Source organism: Schistocerca cancellata, chromosome 8, assembly GCF_023864275.1.
Source record: "Schistocerca cancellata isolate TAMUIC-IGC-003103 chromosome 8, iqSchCanc2.1, whole genome shotgun sequence".
Taxonomy (NCBI): Eukaryota; Metazoa; Arthropoda; class Insecta; order Orthoptera; family Acrididae; genus Schistocerca; species Schistocerca cancellata.
The window spans coordinates 82,614,901-82,632,556 of NC_064633.1; the positions used below are offsets into that span (position 1 = coordinate 82,614,901).

The 17,656-nt window shown below is 45.2% G+C and overlaps 1 protein-coding gene across 1 annotated transcript in view; it reads left to right on the top strand.

Annotated features, from left to right (window-relative positions):
- LOC126095126 (myrosinase 1-like) overlaps positions 1-17,656 on the top strand; it is a 242,830-nt gene that overhangs the window by 146,871 nt on the left and 78,303 nt on the right. The window contains exon 8 of the mRNA XM_049909834.1: positions 15,604-15,751. Within this exon, the coding sequence (XP_049765791.1) occupies positions 15,604-15,751 (148 nt within the window). The remainder of the gene's footprint in view (positions 1-15,603; positions 15,752-17,656) is intronic.

The window sequence follows — 17,656 nt, forward strand, 5'->3', positions numbered from 1 at the left end:
ACACGTGGGGCGTGAGGTCTCCACAGTACATCGATGTTGTCGCCAGTGGTCGGCGGAAGGTGCACGTGCCCGTCGACCTGGGACCGGACCGCAGCGACGCACGGATGCACGCCAGGACCGTAGGATCCTACGCAGTGCCGTAGGGGACCGCACCGCCACTTCCCAGCAAATTAGGGACACTGTTGCTCCTGGGGTATCGGCGAGGACCATTCGCAACCGTCTCCATCAAGCTGGGCTACGGTCCCGCACACCGTTAGGCCGTCTTCCGCTCACGCCCCAACATCGTGCAGCCCGCCTCCAGTGGTGTCGCGACAGGCGTGAATGGAGGGACGAATGGAGACGTGTCGTCTTCAGCGATGAGAGTCGCTTCTGCCTTGGTGCCAATGATGGTCGTATGCGTGTTTGGCGCCGTGCAGGTGAGCGCCACAATCAGGACTGCATACGACCGAGGCACACAGGGCCAACACCCGGCATCATGGTGTGGGGAGCGATCTCCTACACTGGCCGTAGACCACTGGTGATCGTCGAGGGGACACTGAATAGTGCACGGTACATCCAAACCGTCATCGAACCCATCGTTCTACCATTCCTAGACCGGCAAGGGAACTTGCTGTTCCAACAGGACAATGCATGTCCGCATGTATCCCGTGCCACCCAACGTGCTCTAGAAGGTGTAAGTCAACTACCCTGGCCAGCAAGATCTCCGGATCTGCCCCCATTGAGCATGTTTGGGACTGGATGAAGCGTCGTCTCACGCGGTCTGCACGTCCAGCACGAACGCTGGTCCAACTGAGGCGCCAGGTGGAAATGGCATGGCAAGCCGTTCCACAGGACTATATCCAGCATCTCTACGATCGTCTCCATGGGAGAATAGCAGCCTGCATTGCTGCGAAAGGTGGATATACACTGTACTAGTGCCGACATTGTGCATGCTCTGTTGCCTGTGTCTATGTGCCTGTGGTTCTGTCAGTGTGATCATATGATGTATCTGACCCCAGGAATGTGTCAATAAAGTTTCCCCTTCCTGGGACAATGAATTCACGGTGTTCTTATTTCAATTTCCAGGAGTGTAGTTTCAAAAAGAGCATAATGCAGTTGTTGTTTTGTCCGCTCCAGCAGATGACTACTCAGCGCGGCTCACAGCCGTGCGGAGGACGCGGGTTCGAGTCTCTGTGTTGCCAGGATTTTTCCTTCGTGGGAGGATTGGAACTGGGTGCAATCGACCTTGTAATGCTAATTAATCAGTCTCATAATGGTAATTGAGGAGATACAATATCTAGTAGTGCAGCTCCAGTTCACAACTAACGACGACCGGTGTGCTCGTCCAACGCCGCTCCATTCCGCATCCAGTGACGCCATTGGCGGAGGATGGCCCTGCGATCTGTCGGTGCCTGTGGGCCCGATAGATCTTGTGGGCAGAGTTCGCGTTTAACATCAGATGTTTTACGAAAAAGAATGAAGCTTCAGAATTAAACCGACCAGTAGTCGATTTAGACGAACTATGGAGTCATACGCAATTCGTGTGAATAAGTGGCAGTGTGCTAAGACTACTGTGAAACAACAGTGCCGGTCAACGTTTCATTGTTGTGAATGAAGAGCTTAGTTTCGTGTTCATTTCTTCTATATATAACAGGAAAGCTTCGGACTATCACGTAGAAATGGTCAGAAAAAAATTGCAATACGTAAAGGCTGGGGAAACTATGCTTTGCGCACTAATTAAGGAGCACCAGATTTCTCCTCTTTATTCTGCCAAAAAAACTGTAAGAAAGTGGGTTCCGTCCTATCGATGCCACACCATTTAGACCTGCATCCTATACTAGTGGTCTGGAATCTTGCAAGGAATAAGATATCTTGTCGTAACAGGTCAAGCAACCCGCGCTCTAACCCGAAAAGCTAATGGCTGATGCTTTTGCCGCTAATAAATGAATGTCCCGTGTCACCTTGCTTTGTGAAAGCCTTTGAACGTAATGCTACTTCGACGACTTGCCTGTCAATTTCGATGCTTTAATATTCAAGCAGCATTTCAATTACAGTCACAAGGCCGACTGGACCTTCTTCCAGACCTCTCCAGGAGAAAAACTTGAGTTGGTCATTAGGAATCAAACACGGAACCTCGACGTTACCAGACGACGTGTTGAGTTTCCTTATGCTGCTGTAACATTACCTACGGTGAAATTAGACGACTAGAAAGGTCGTAAATCGAGACAAAAAAGTGTGATGACAACTGGAGGAGAGAAATTTTTAACAAACGAGCGAACTGAAAACTTAACGAAATCTGTCAGTGTAAATTCGAACCAAGAGTGGGCATTATCATCCGTCACTGAAACAGCAGACGACCAATCATCAGAGATAACTATGGAATATAGCGACATCACTGGGAAAGAGAGTTTTACAGACACAGCGAGCGAAGTGTCTTGAGCAGCCAAGAAGAGTTGTGGTAAACGTCTTATTTGTGTTCTCTTTGACAATATGCACTCGACTCAGTTGTGCGTAAAGATGCGTAACGTTTGACAGCACTCCACTTCTAACAATACTGGAGTGTACGGTGTCGCTACGTCACTTCCTGTTTCTCTGGTGCAAACACGGCGATGCTATCACCATGGCCAGCAAACGAGTTGCGTTGCTGATTAACAGAGGACGTAGTATGTTTGGATAACGCTTAAACGCGCAGTTGGACACATTAACCGCAACGTGACGAGTTAGCATTCTAGGAAGGTTATCGTGAAGGAAAGCAGGAGCGTCTACATGGAAGGTGAAGGTTGTGTTGCTAGTGTGCTGTCTGTGCATACTGAGTGAAACACACTCCTAATCGAATTAACTGGTACTGTTCTTTACACACTGGCCTCCTATTTGACAGAAATCGTGATAGAATTCGTCCTCTTCCTTTTTGTCCTTTTCTCCTGCGCACTGAGTCGCTCGCAGCCTTTCCGACGCCACACTTTGACTTGCTCGCCTGACTACTTACTTTAGGTGTAGCTTATTTGCTGCTGCAGGACGTTTAACCGGGCGCTGTTTCAGTATCTTTGGAGTGGACATGGCTGATATACGCTGATGATCCCAAAAATTATGACCACTGCTCACCGCAAGATTGATTGGCATCTGGCGGCGCAGCGAACACTTGCCGCCGTAAGGAAAACATACTGGAGTCCAAAACTCTTCATAAATTCACTGTAGCTCCATTCATTGACATATGGTCACGACACACTACAGATACGTAGAAAAACTCATAAAGTTTTGTTCGGCTGAAGCCGCACTTCAGGTTTCTGCCGTCAGAGCGCTCGAGAGCGCAGTGAGACAAAATGGCGACAGGAGCCGAGAAAGCGTATGTCGTGCTTGAAATGCACTCACATCAGTCAGTCATAACAGTGCAACGACACTTCAGGACGAAGTTCGACAAAGATCCACCAACTGCTAACTCCATTCGGCGATGGTATGCGCAGTTTAAAGCTTCTGGATGCCTCTGTAAGGGGAAATCAACGGGTCGGCCTGCAGTGAGCGAAGAAACGGTAGAACGCGTGCGGGCAAGTTTCATGCGTAGCCCGAACAAAATTGGCTCATGCCACAACTGGAGACCGACAGCGCCGACTTCATCTTTCAACAGGATGGTGCTCCACCGCACTTCCATCATGATGTTCGGCATTTCTTAAACAGGAGATTGGAAAACCGATGGTTCAGTCGTGGTGGAGATCATGATCAGCAATTCATGTCATGGCCTCCACGCTCTCCCGACTTAACCCCATGCGATTTCTTTCTGTGGGGTTATGTGAAAGATTCAGTGTTTAAACCTCCTCTACCAAGAAACGTGCCAGAACTGCGAGCTCGCATCAACTTTGCTTTCGAACTCATTGATGGGGACATGCTGCGCCGAGTGTGGGAGGAACTTGATTATCGGCTTGATGTCTGCCGAATCACTAAAGGGGCACATATCGAACATATGTGAATGCCTAAAAAAACTTTTTGAGTTTTTGTATGTGTGTGCAAAGCATTTTGAAAATATCTCAAATAATAAAGTTATTGTAGAGCTGTGAAATCGCTTCAATCATTTGTAATAACCCTGTACAAAAAGAACTGCTACAGTATAGTACAGACGGTAAATGAAAGAAATAGACGATGCTACGAACAGAAATGACACTTTTATTCAAAGACGATAATTACACTGAAGCCGTCGACATTTTTCATGGACCCTGGACACTACGAAAAGCGGAACATAGTTGTTAACAGGGTGCGTGACCACCACGGATGGCAGCGCCTGCTTCCATGCTGGCTACAGGTTCAAATGGCTCTGAGCACTATGGGACTTAACATCTGAGGTCATCAGTCCCCTAGAACTTAGAACGACTTAAACCTAACTAACCTAAGGACATCACACACATACATGCCCGAGGCAGGATTCGAACCTGCGATCGGAAGAGTCGCGCGGTTCCCGACTGAAGCGCCTAGAACCGCTCGGCCACCGTGGCCGGCGTTGGCCACAGGGTTGGAGAGGATCCAGCAGCGCGGCTAGCAACTGCCGGACGGTGGATAGTGCACGTGGGAGTGCTGCGCTAGATCTGCCCGAAGCATCCCACTTGTGCTCGATAGGGTTGACTGAGCGAGGTGGCGCAGTGGTCAGCACACGGGACTCGCGTTCTGGAGGACGACCCTTCAAACCCACGTCTGGCCATCCTGATACAGGTTTTCCGTGATTCTCCTAAATAGCTTCAGGCAAATGTCGGGATGGTTCCTTTGAAAGGGCACTGCCATCTCCCTTCCCCATCCTTCCCTAATGCGCTGGCACCGATGACCTTGCTGTTTGGTCCCCTCCTCCACCCCACCACCACCCCAAATCAACCAACCAACCAACCTCAATGGGATTTAAGTTGGGCGAAACGGGCAGGCCAGTCCATTCGCCGAGTATTCTTTTGTTCGCATATCTTCTCCACCTGCCCTATTGGATGCGGTGGCGCATTGCTATCCATAATGAGCCGTGGAAAAATTTGCTGTTTTGAAGGGCGCGCCGCAGCGCATAGTGTAAAGCAGTCGCCCTCCGTTTCTGGCGGTGGCGCCGCTGTGGCAATCGCAGCTTTGGTGTCTCCCTCTGGTGGGAAAGAGGAAAGGTTTCTTGTTCACGTGCATTTAAGGGGCGCTATGAGCTCACTAGGGGGTCAGAGTCGGAGGCAGTTGGTCAGGCAGGATAGTCTGTCAGTCTGGGCGAATCTGGTCAGTTGGCCAGCCAAGTTAGTCTGGGTCTGTCTCTCGTCCGCATTGGTGAGGCCGAGTCGGTCAGTCGGCGTGGGTCTGGGGGCAGTCTGTCAGTCTCGGCGAGTCGGTCAGTTGGTCAGCCGGGTCACTGTGGGGCAGTCAGTGTCTGTCTGTCGTCCGGAGTGCTAGTATGTGATAGGCCACCAGTCTGTTCGAGTCTGTTCAGGCAATGGACATTGGCGGTTGGATTGATCGGTAGGTCGGTCTCTTCCTGGGGCAGGGATGTCTGGTAGCCTGAGGGCATGTTTCCTCTGCAGGGGTGGGTCCGACCGAGTGATCGCTTAGTCAATGTCAGTCTGCCGTCTGGAGTGCCAGGATGTCTGTCTTTCGGATCGACCTTTAAGGCCGGTTGGATCGATGGGTTGGTCGGTCGTGCACTGAGACACAAGATGCCTTGCCGTCTCGAGCTTCGGCGCATGCGAGGTCGCCACGTGAGTCCAGTGGGCCACGCCGTCTAGAGAGGAGTAGTGGCTTCGCGGCCGACCCGAGAGCAACAGCAGCAACCCACGACATTAGTCTGGTCGGTGCGAGCTGCGACGCCGTGAGACAGGAGATCGGCGCGCCTTCCTGCGTCCGTTGAAGCGGCTGGCAGCTGACGGTTCGGGAGAGCGTTTAGTGGGTGCTGCGCCAGGTCTTTGCCAGAAATGGCAGTTATTAGAAGTTAAATGATTAGTGATATGTTGTTTCAGTTACTTGTTAAATTCTACTTGTCCTCTTGGTCAGTCTCTCGTCACCAGCTTGCTCGTCTGTCTCCCGTCCGCATTTGTTAGGCAGTTAATGTCTGTCTGTCTGTCTGTCTTTCTGCCTGTCGGGCTGCCATACGTTAATAGCTGCCTCTGTCATGTTTGTCGGATTCGGTATTAACCAATTTATTGCTTAAAAGCCGAATTCTTGAAATATGTTTTTATCTTGCCTATCATCTTGCGAGGTGCTATATGTGTAATGTAGAGCATGTTGTACATTTTACTCGTATGTAAGTCTGCATTTTATGGGTTTTATTTAAATAGTCATTTTAGGTTATAAGGTTGTCACCCTTCCACTGCAAGAGCCCTTTTAAAAAAATGCACTTTCGGTGGCAAATAATTTGAGTGTTGTACCATTTCCATCCCTCTTACGGGGTGCATAGTTTACGTGTTTGTGTGAGTTGTTAAATTTTTTTTGTTTAAAGTAATCTGGTGTGTTGCAGATTTGCACCAGTGTATTCTTTCAGAGGTTGTTGTGAGCGGTCATGACTAGGGCCGTGTTGAAAGGTAGCAGGCAATCTTCTCAGCACGAAGGCTCATACTGTTAATATTGTTCTTTCTGCCTCTAAATAAAATTGTAACTTGATATTTCGAGGGTGCTTTTATGCTTATAATTTTAAATCTGTTTTTGAAAAAGCATTTAGGAATAAAATTCACATTTGTTCAAAGTAATTTCATTTTCCATCAGTTACTTCCTGGCAACTACTTCCACGCTCACATAGTGTGATTAAATGTGTTAATGTTCTTGATGAATCGCTAGTAAGTAAAGTAAATTCTTTAAGAAAAGACTTCGAAAGTAAATTTACCGTTCACATAAAAATGAAATCAGGTCCGAATGCAGCCCCGAGACGACAAAAGAGTACTCGATCTCCATTATAGCAGAACACGCAACTCTACTCACAGTTTGTCCAGTCTCCTTATGTTCTTGTCGCAATTGCAAACAGTGCTGCCATTGTGCAAGTGTCAGCGGAAAATAATGTACTGGTTGTCGGGCAGTCGCCGTAGCACTGTGGAATGCGAGACCGCGTGCCTTGCACTTCTGTGGTTGCAGTTGCATCCAGCGTTCGGCGTGGATCCTTTCTTGAATTTCCACAATGTAGCTGCTATCTGCTGTTGTACTTGTCCACCTCCTCTCCTTCCGGCAGCAGTGTCTGTGGTTCAGAAGCCGCACACCACGCAAATATGTTGTGAGCAATACGAAACTCCTAGATTGCACAAGGCACACTTCGGACATTTCCAGATTGCCGGTGGTTCTTCCCTGTGTGAGGTCATCCAGATATCGCTTATGGGGCGTGTTGTAATGAACACCACAGCAGTGCATCACAACTAATCGCTGTTCGACGCACGCTGTCTTTTCCCGTTCCTCTGACTGGCTCATTTTCCGGAGCCAGTCACATTTGGGGTCACAGTCACCCTGGTTCAAATGGCTCCGAGCACTATGGGATCTAACATCTGAGGTCGTCAGTCCCCTAGAACTTAGAACTACTTAAACCTAACTAACCTAAGGACATCACACCCATCCATGCCCGAGGCAGTATTCGAAACTGCTACCGTAGCGGTCGCCCGGTTCCAGACTGAAGCGCCTAGAACCGCTCGGCCACACAGGCCGGCCAGAGTCACCCTGATCTCACACCATTTGGCGTAGAGCTTTCTCTGCAAGACTTGGAGAATCTTTGGAGACGTGCTCCCGCACGTCCATTCATTATCTAGTAGTTAAAATGTTTATGATTCTCATCCTTAAGTTTTGAAGACGGGAACCGGATGGAGAAAGATTCTAGCGACGGTATGGACCGCAGATTGTTATGGCCTGACGATGGGAACCAAAGTCTCAGAAATGGAAATGTGGCTTCCTGTTTGCATGCTACTGTCTTAAGTATCTATGGAAAGTGGGCGACAAGGAATAGGACGTCCACATCTCATCCGAAAACATGGAGATCGAAGGCTTGTTTGCTCTGAAAAGCAGGATGGGCGGCGATCTCTGGCAGGTCTGACAACAGAGTGCAGTGATACTGCAGGCACAAGTGTTTCTGAGCACAGCGTTCAGCGCACATGTTGAAAACAAATCTTCGCAACAGACGCCCACTACATGTTCCCATGTTGACCCAACAGCATTGTAAACTACGATTGCGGTGGGTGTTGTATCATCAAGATTGGACTACGGATAAATGGGAAAGTATCACCTAGTCGAAAGAATCAGGTCTCTTGTTACATCAGATCGTAGGTCGTGACCAGGTACGATATCCATCCGAACGGCTTCTCGTAACATGCAAGCCCTCGCGGACGCTGGGCTCTGAGCAGAGCGGCTTCTCGTAACGCGCATGGAGTTGCGGACGCTGGGATGTGGGGGTTGTACTGTGCAGTGGAGAACCACCATCTGGGATTCCGTGGGGTCTGCGGTAATAACCGAAGGCACCATGACAGCTGTGGGGCCGGCCAGGATGGCCGAGCGGTTCTAGGCGCTACAGTCTGGAGCCGCGCGACCGCTACGGTCGCAGGTTCGAATCCTGCCTCGAGCATGGGTGTGTGTGATGTCCTTAGGTTAGTTATGTTTAAGTAGTTCTAAGTTCTAGGGGACTGATGACCTCAGAAGTTAACTGCCCTGAGCCCTGACATGGTGAAGCTCAGCACTGGATATGTGTCTCATCAAATTTGGATTTTCAGGATGTTGCAATGTCGGTCATTGAAAGTTCTGGACTGAGGAACTCAGGCTATGTATTCGTAAAACAGGGTTCGCACAGCAACTTCAGCAGACGCACGTTCCTACATGAAGTTTATTTAAACCAAAACATCAAGAAGAGACCAAGGTGAGGAGTCAGAAGTGGATTAGGTTTTATCATTTATCTTTGGTGTTGACACTGAAGGAATATCGGACAGAGTAACATAAATAGCATTAAAATATATACATTGGAAATATTGATATTTATTTATCTATTCTTCATTTAACAGATTTTTGGCTGCACGCCTCATCTTACATAGGACCTGGATCCACAGCTGCAAAAAATTACAAAACACTCTCAGTTTCTATCTGTAGTTCTGGTTCATTTATGTACATATGGGAAACTACTATCAGAACAACTATAATTACCAATACAAATGTGAAAAAATGCGGATGGTGTAACCGTTAAACAACTACAAAAATAAATCGAAACCATCTGGGAGACTGAACAAGTAACAGAAGAGTGTAAAATAGCGCATATTCTTCCGTTACATAAAAGGGGGGCAAAACAGGCGTAACCACTTGCCGTGGGATATCTCTCCTCTCAGTGGCGTACCGGTGTAAAAACCTGCTCAACAGATTAGAAAATCAAGTGGAGGAGAATACCAGGTTTAGAAGAGTAAGATCTTGTGTCGAAAATGTATTAAACCTAAAGCTCTTAATCATGTATCAGAACCTTCGAGTCCAAAATCTTTATGTAGATTTTAAATAAGCCTGTGACTCCATCGATAGAGGTACCGTGTTGAGTGTCCTAGAACCACTTGGAGCTGACAATAAAGCAATGGCAATAATCAAGTAAACTTTCAGTAATATAATTTCCAAATTTAAAATTTTAGGTGAAATATTAAAATCTTACGAATTAAAACAGCCGTGAAGCAGGAGGATGGACTGTCTTCATTGTTATTCAATTGCGTACTGGATACAGTAGAACGAGAATGGAGAGAAAGAACAGAGGAAGAGGCAATAAATGAAGTGAATCTTTGGAGAAAGAGAGGCAATCTTGAAACTGACTGCTTACTTCTGCTGAAGATTTATCTGTTTTAGCAGAGAACCGAAAAGGTGCAACGCAACAGATAAACATTCTCCAAGAGGTAGCAGAAATCACTGGATTACAAATTTTGTTTGAGAAAACTGCATGCATGACGAACCGTAAAGGAAACATATGAACCAAAATATGGAAAAATTAAGTTTCAGAATTTAAATACTCGGGAGAGAAAATCCAGCTGAATGCGCTGGACAAATCAGCTAACATAAAAAGAGTCATAAAAATGGAAACGACATACCACTTAACAATGAACATGTGCAATAAAAACTTATTGTCCGTTAGTACAAAACTGAGACATTACATTATGGTTATTAAACTGGGAGTCTTTCTGGTGCCAAAAGTCCTCACTACAATCAGGGCGAAAGAGGTAAATAACTTATACGGGAAAGAAGAAGAATAACTGGAAAAATTTCGGATGCAAAGCATGGTACTGGGATTATGAAATCTAGTAGCAACAAGGGGGTGAATGAAAAAGCTGGAAGACATTTTAAATCCACTAAAAAAGACTGAAGACAAAGAGGCTGACGAAAAGAATACTCAACTTCTGTCGCAAAAATCCAGAAACCAAAGTTCGTGGTTTATAGAAGTTAAGAAAGATCTACAGATGTCGGGAATAACAGTCAAAGAAATAGAAATCAGGCATGAATTCAGGGAAATGGCATAAAGTGTTAAGGGCTTTCAAAAGAAAATACAAAAGAAGGCAGACGGAATGAACACAGGGAAGAAGAGAAGAAGAGAGAGGGCAGAATGAAGAATTACCTTTAAAAAAAAGAGAGAGAGAGAAATGAATATAAAGTCGTAAATCAGCTGTTTCATGTAGCAATGAGTTGGCCAAATTCGAATAATAATAATAAAAGACATTAAAAATAACAACAAAGAGAATCAAAACGGATACAGAAATTAGCGAGCACAGGGTTGTCGTAGCGAGACTGAATAGTGTAACACTCAGATACTCAGAAAATAAACAAAAAATATACCTATTCAAAAAAGCACATAAAAATTCACTCGACGCTTTCCTAAGAGACAATCTCCTTCCCTTCCAAATTAACAACACGCCAGTAAGTGTAAAGCGAATGTGGCTTGAATTTAAAAAAAAAAAGAAAAAAGAAAAATAGCCGGCCTGAGTGGCCGTGCGATTCTAGGCGCTACAGTCTGGAATCGCGAGACCGCTACGGTTGCAGGTTCGAATCCTGCCTCGGGCATGGATGTGTGTGATGTCCTTAGGTTAGTTAGGTTTAAGTAGTTCTAAGTTCTAGGGGACTGATGACCTCAGAAGTTGAGTCCCATAGTGCTTAGAGCCATTTGAACCATTTTTTTAAAAATACTATCGACAGCGATTGAGAGATTTATACCAAATAAATTAACAAACGACAGAGATAATCCCCCTTGGTACATAATACGGGTCTGAACACTGTTGCGGAAACAAAGAGAAAACCGTGCAAAATTTAAACGAACGTAAAATATCCGAAATTGGCAATCTTTTACAAAAGTTCGAAAATTAGCGCGGACTTCAATGCGAGATGCTTCTACAACAAAACCTTGTCTCGAACACTGGCAGAATATTCAAAGAGATTCTGGTCTTGTGTAAAATATGCTAGGGACAAGACAGTCAATCCCTTCTCTGCGCGTTAACAATGGATTTCCTATCGATGACAGTGCTGCTAAAGGACTAGTAAACCATTTATCTTGAATATGTCGATCAATATCTGACAACGTAACTACTTCAAGAGTCTGTGCATTGAACGTTATATCCCACATTTCTGTTTTCAGAATTTCTAAGTCTTTAACAAGACACACATATAGCTTTCGATCTAGACGCTCATATAAAAAAAGAAACTCTGACTAAGGAATGGGTGTTATAAGAATGATGGGCATTACTCACCTGTCTGAAGGACCATGTAAGGGCGGAGGGAAAATGAAATAATCAGTAGGCTCTGTTTGGTTTCTGACACAGTCCTAAATTCTCACTTATACGCCACTGATACGGTTATTTTACATCTAAGTTCAAATGGCATCCAATGGGCAATCTACATCTATCAAGGCTGTAGAGTATCAGTATCTTAATTCAGTATAAAAGGTTTGGTCTTTTTTTCGCAATCTAAAATAGTGCTAAGGACATCAAACATCTAGCATGAACTGTTAGTAGAGGTTGTGATGCCGTGACTGAAGCCATAACATTCAGCCAGATGCGTTGTACAATGCAGAAGTGCCTGAGGAAGAAGGCCAAGAAGCAAAGAACGATAATATTTTACAAAACAATGGCGATTCCGGCTCTGTTATACGGAATCGTAAAGTGGACGCTCATAAATCCGTTCTTTGAAACTGGATTCCTTTTTCGGTGAAAAGTAGAGATGCGGAAGGAATTTAAGTATGCAACGTACTGAGGAAGGTAAGGGAGGTCATGGAACTATCTTACACATATGTGTTTCACATATGTTGACAAAATTGAGGTATCTACCGACAGATGGCAGATGGAAGACTAATGAAAATATGAGCACCGGAACAGGATGATTAGGAAAGCGTTGAAAGGACGTGATGAAATAGAGAAGAGAAAGATTCACGCATATTTAATAAGAAAACTATAAAAAGATTCCTATGAAAGAAAGTAACACAGAATTTCAAGTAGCTGGTGCCACAATATGCTACAGTTTGAGACTTCAGAACAGTGATTTTGGTTTCCAGATATTGTATTCAGGTGAAATGAAGTTTAAATCCATGTCCGCCCATCCTGATCTAGATTACTTTTCGATTTGCTTCAGTAATTTCAGGTGGATGTCAGGATGATTGCTTCAGCAAGGCTGTGGCTCACTACTTTCTGCAGCCTTGTCCAACGGAACCAGTGTTCAATCCCTGCTGAATTCGATTATCGTGACGGCAGAGTGAGTGTGCTACGTGTACACATATTTTGTGTGACATCAAAACTGCTTCCTTAATTGCTAGGACCTAGAGACTGGCAAAAAAAGAGGTCCTGGTTATACTGTATTCTCATAACACGCGAGCTAATTACATATGTCTGTCGCCGGCCGAAGTGGCCGTGCGGTTAAAGGCGCTGCAGTCTCGAACCGCAAGACCGCTACGGTCGCAGGTTCGAATCCTGCCTCGGGCATGGTTGTTTGTGATGTCCTTAGGTTAGTTAGGTTTAACTAGTTCTAAGTTCTAGGGGACTAATGACCTCAGCAGTTGAGTCCCATAGTGCTCAGAGCCATTTGAACCATATGTCTGTCTTTTGTTTATCTTTGTGGTTGCTTTAATACTTTTAGACTCTCATTTATATTGACCAAAGGAAATATTGCATTTATATCCATTGCCCATCGAGACAGTCTAGTGTGTGTATTGTGGATGAGGGAGGGGGGGGGGGACCTACCAAGTTCAGCACCAATGTTAAAGTGGTTCCTTATATTAACTAAACTCGTTTAAAATATTAATGAGGGAGTTAGTAGCCATCGTGTATGAAGTCTGCGACGGTAGAAAAATGAAAAAATAACATAAATGCTGCTTCTAAATGGTTTGTTTTCTTACCTCTTGAGCCACCACGTGTGACTCTATGAATTCTTGATTAATATACTGAAGTTAGTGGAATTTTGTGATCTGGCTAGGATAAAGTCTACGTGACAACCCAACGCATTTGCCGCGTCTACTCTGAAAATATTGTCGCAGAGCTCACGTGAAGGGTGGTGGGAAATGATGTCCACAACTCACGGGCACTCCTCAAGTCACCGTACGACACGCTTCTTTTTTTTTAAAAAAAGTTGTCATTCTTCCTCACAGGGATGTACACTAATTCCAAATGCAGTGTTATTCAGTGAACTCTGCATAAACTATAACTCTCATACTTTCTGAATTCCTTTCTAAACATATATTTTTCAGTGAAGCAGAGGTGACGCACTTTCTGTTTGTTGTTTCAAAACTTAATATTTTCGACATCAAACAGTATACAGTGTGTTAACTGTAATTTTGGCCAATTGCTAGAGCAGACTTTAGGGAGCAGAAGAAGCAAGCATGACCTCCACAAAGACCGCCACGGGTTCAGGAGCGATGTAGGGGAAGAGGTAACAAGCTACGGTTGCTTCCCACACAGCAGGCACATTAAACTGTGCTCCATGCTTCCACAAAAGCCAAACTAACGCACAGAGGTAAAAATCGCTTAAATATTGTTCGCAATAAAAACTGAAGTCATATTATTTATTGACATATTTAACAAAGGTCCCAACTGCAAGTATTAAATACAGTTACGACACGGGAAGGAAAAAAGTATGAAATACAGTGAAGTACAAAACAGAAACACGGCAGTCAAAAATGGCTATCTTACACAGTACTCTCAGCAAAATAACAGTGGCTGCAACCAGAAACAAATGAGCAACGGCCGGAGCCTTCTGACTTCTGGCGATTCTGGTCTCGGGAGCTGATCGGCAACTTACAGTTAACACACACTAGGTTTGTTGGAACACGTGAGGCAATACTGACCTTACGACTTTCCTTAGAAGAAAGATTAAGGAAAGGCAAACCTACGTTTCTAGCATTTGTAGCCTTAGAGAAAGCTTTTGACAATGTTGACTGGAATACTCTCTTTCAAATTCTAAAGGTGGCAGGTGTAAAATACAGGGAGCGAAAGGCTATGGTTCAAATGGCTCTGAGCACTATGGGACTATGTGGGACTATGTGGTCATCAGTCGCCTAGAACCTTAGGACATCACACACATCCATGCCCGAGGCAGGATTCGAACCTGCGACCGTAGCGGTCACGCGGTTCCAGACTGAAGCGCCTAGAATCGGGGAGTCAAAGGCTATTTACAGTTTGTACAGAAACCAATTATGGCAGTTATAAGAGTCGAGGGGTATGAAAGGGAAGCAGTGGTTGGGAAGGGAGTGAGACAGGGTTGTAGCCTCTCCCCGATGTTATTTAATCTCTATATTGAGCAAGCAGTAAAGGAAACAAAAGAAAAATTCATAGTAGATATTAAAATCCATGGAGAAGAAATAAAAACTTTGAGGTTCGCCGATGACATTGTAATTCTGTCAGAGACAGCAAAGGACTTGGAAGAGCAGTTTAACGGAATAGACAGTGTCTTGAAAGGAGGATATAAGATGAACATCAACAAAAGCAAAACGATGATAATGGAATGTAGTCGAATGAAGTTGGGTGTTGCTGAGGGAATTAGATTAGGAAATGAGATACTTAAAGTAGTGAAGAAGTTTTGCTATTTGGGGAGCAAAATAACTGATGATGGTCGAAGTAGAGAGGATATAAAATGTAGACTGGCAAAGGAAAGGAAAGTGTTTGTGAAGAAGAGAAATTTGTTAACATCGAGTATAGATTTAAGTGTCAGGAAGTCGTTTGTGAAAGTATTTGTATGGAATGTAGCTATGTATGGAAGTGAAACATGGACGATAAATAGTTTGGACAAGAAGAGAATAGAAGCTTTCGAAATGTGGTGTTACAGAAGAATGCTGAAGATTAGATGGGTAGATCACATAACTAACGAGGAGGTATTGAATAGAATTGGGGAGAAGAGGAGCTTGTGGCACAACTTGACTAGAAGAAGGGATCGGTTGGTAGGACATGTTCTGAGGCATCAAGGGATCACCAGTTTAGCATTGGAGGGCAGCGTGGAGGGTAAAAATCGTAGAGGGAAACCAAGAGATGAATACACTAAACAGATTCAGAAAGATGTAGCTTGCAGTAGGTACTGGGAGATGGAGAAGCTTGCACAGGATAGAGTAGCATGGAGAGCTGCATCAAACCAGTCTCAGGACTGAAGACCACAACAACAACAACGTTTGTCATAGCTACATCGGCCAAAGACTATTTCAGGAAAGGAGTGAGTCTCGCTGACACACGTCTTCGTTTCCCGTTTCAGGCCGGGATATGGGCGCACCCAATCTACACGAAACAAGGAGACTACCCAGAGGTGGTCCGCGCCAGGGTCGACGCCAACAGCAAGGCGGAGGGCCGTCTGCGGACCCGTCTGCCGCCGCTCACACCGGAGGACATCAACTACATCCGTGGTGAGACATCGAGGGCCCCTTTCTGTTGCAATAACTACAAGTATGCGTTCAGTGCCCCGACGCAAGTCAATCGGCCCACAGATCGCTGTCTTATCAGTCCCCCTGTTAAAGACACCTGGAGACCATAGCTTCCTTCAAATCGGTCACACAAATTCTACAAGATCGACCACGTTTCCTTAGTCGCTCCGGAATCCATCCCCTCACCAATTTTGAACAACTGTTATCATCCCTTCTAAATGGCCATACCACAATACCCTCTACTAAAGTTACGTTGTAGTTTGCTATCAGGTCCCGGCGAAGTGCAGCAGCAATAAGCAGGTAAATAAAACGGCAGTAGATGCAAACCTTTATTATGTGTTCACTATATTGGTGCGGATTGGTCACCATTTAGAGATACTTTTTCCGTAAATGTTCGTGGCTGTTTGGTGATGTACTATAGTAGTGTGTCTATGTTCGTTCTGCAACACTTTGAAGACGTACATACGCAACGAGGACGCTTACTGCACCGCACCGTACCCATCTGAGTCATCGCGCTCTGGCCGTTGTCCAAGGTCAGCCAGCCGACAAGATGTGTCATTTACGTACACTCACACACACACACATACGCACACATACACAAACACACGCACACACACACAATGTGGTGTCACCGCCAGACACCACACTTGCTAGGTGGTAGCCTTTAAATCGGCCGCGGTCCGTTAGTATACGTCGGACCCGCGTGTCGCCACTATCAGTGATTGCAGACCGAGCGCCGCCACACGGCAGGTCTAGTCTAGAGAGTCTCCCTAGCACTCGCCCCAGTCATACAGCCGACTTTTCTGGCGATGGTTTACTGTCTACATACGCTCTCATTTGCAGAGACGACAGTTTATCGTAGCCTTCAGCTACGTCATTTGCTACGACCTAGCAAGGCGCCATATTCAGTTACCATGTCTTCTGAACAGATAATATTGTGAATCATGTACCGTCAAGAGCTACGTTCGTCATTAATGGATTATAGTTAAGTATCAAACTAATTACATCCGCTTTCCGATTTCTAATTCCTTGTCATGTTCCAGACCTCACGTCAGTATAGTTCTTCCCTCCGCACGACAGCCTGCGTGAGCTAAAACGCGTGCATTTCGGCCTAGTAACACGGTGTTGGCTCTTCTGCCAACACAACACACATTGTTTACAATTACAGTTCGCTTTATGATCAAATATACTTTGATTTATTTCTTTAAAGGACACACACACACACACACACACACACACACAATGTTTACAATTACAAATTACAGTTTTCTCGGTGATCTGTACACACACACACACACACACACACACACACACATACACACACACACACAATGTTTACAATTACAGTTTTCTCTCTGTGTGTGTACAAGAGGTTAAAATTTGCATAATTTCTTACTAATTATCAGTTCAAGTATTAAAAGGGTCGCTTTAGGCCGGTTGAGGTGGAAAAGAATCACCTTGCGTGTGTCGTTTTTCCAGTGTGTTGTGCAAGTGTAGGTTAGTTCGATTTGTGTTCCACGGAAATAGGTCGATCGGTCAACCACTAACAAAGTTCGGTTTAAGTACCACGGAGATGGTTCGTTATGTGTACGAAGTCCTGTGTACCACGATTGATAAAGTCTGTCGCTATCCTTCGACTTTACTAGAAGAGTGGCGGCGGCAAGGGGAACTGGAGAGAAATGTAGCAGCCAAGATTCCTCACCCCTTGCAGTAATGGGAACTAAATCAAAAAGGTAGCAGGTAAGAGCTCGCTGCGAGCTCGCAAATTTTGGAAATGAAAGACGTACCACCAATATCTGAATCTGAGAAACTGCACTTTACGTATTCTGAAAAATTGACCAGTTTGCAGTGTATCCTTTGTCAAAGACTGTCTTCTGTTTGCTAATA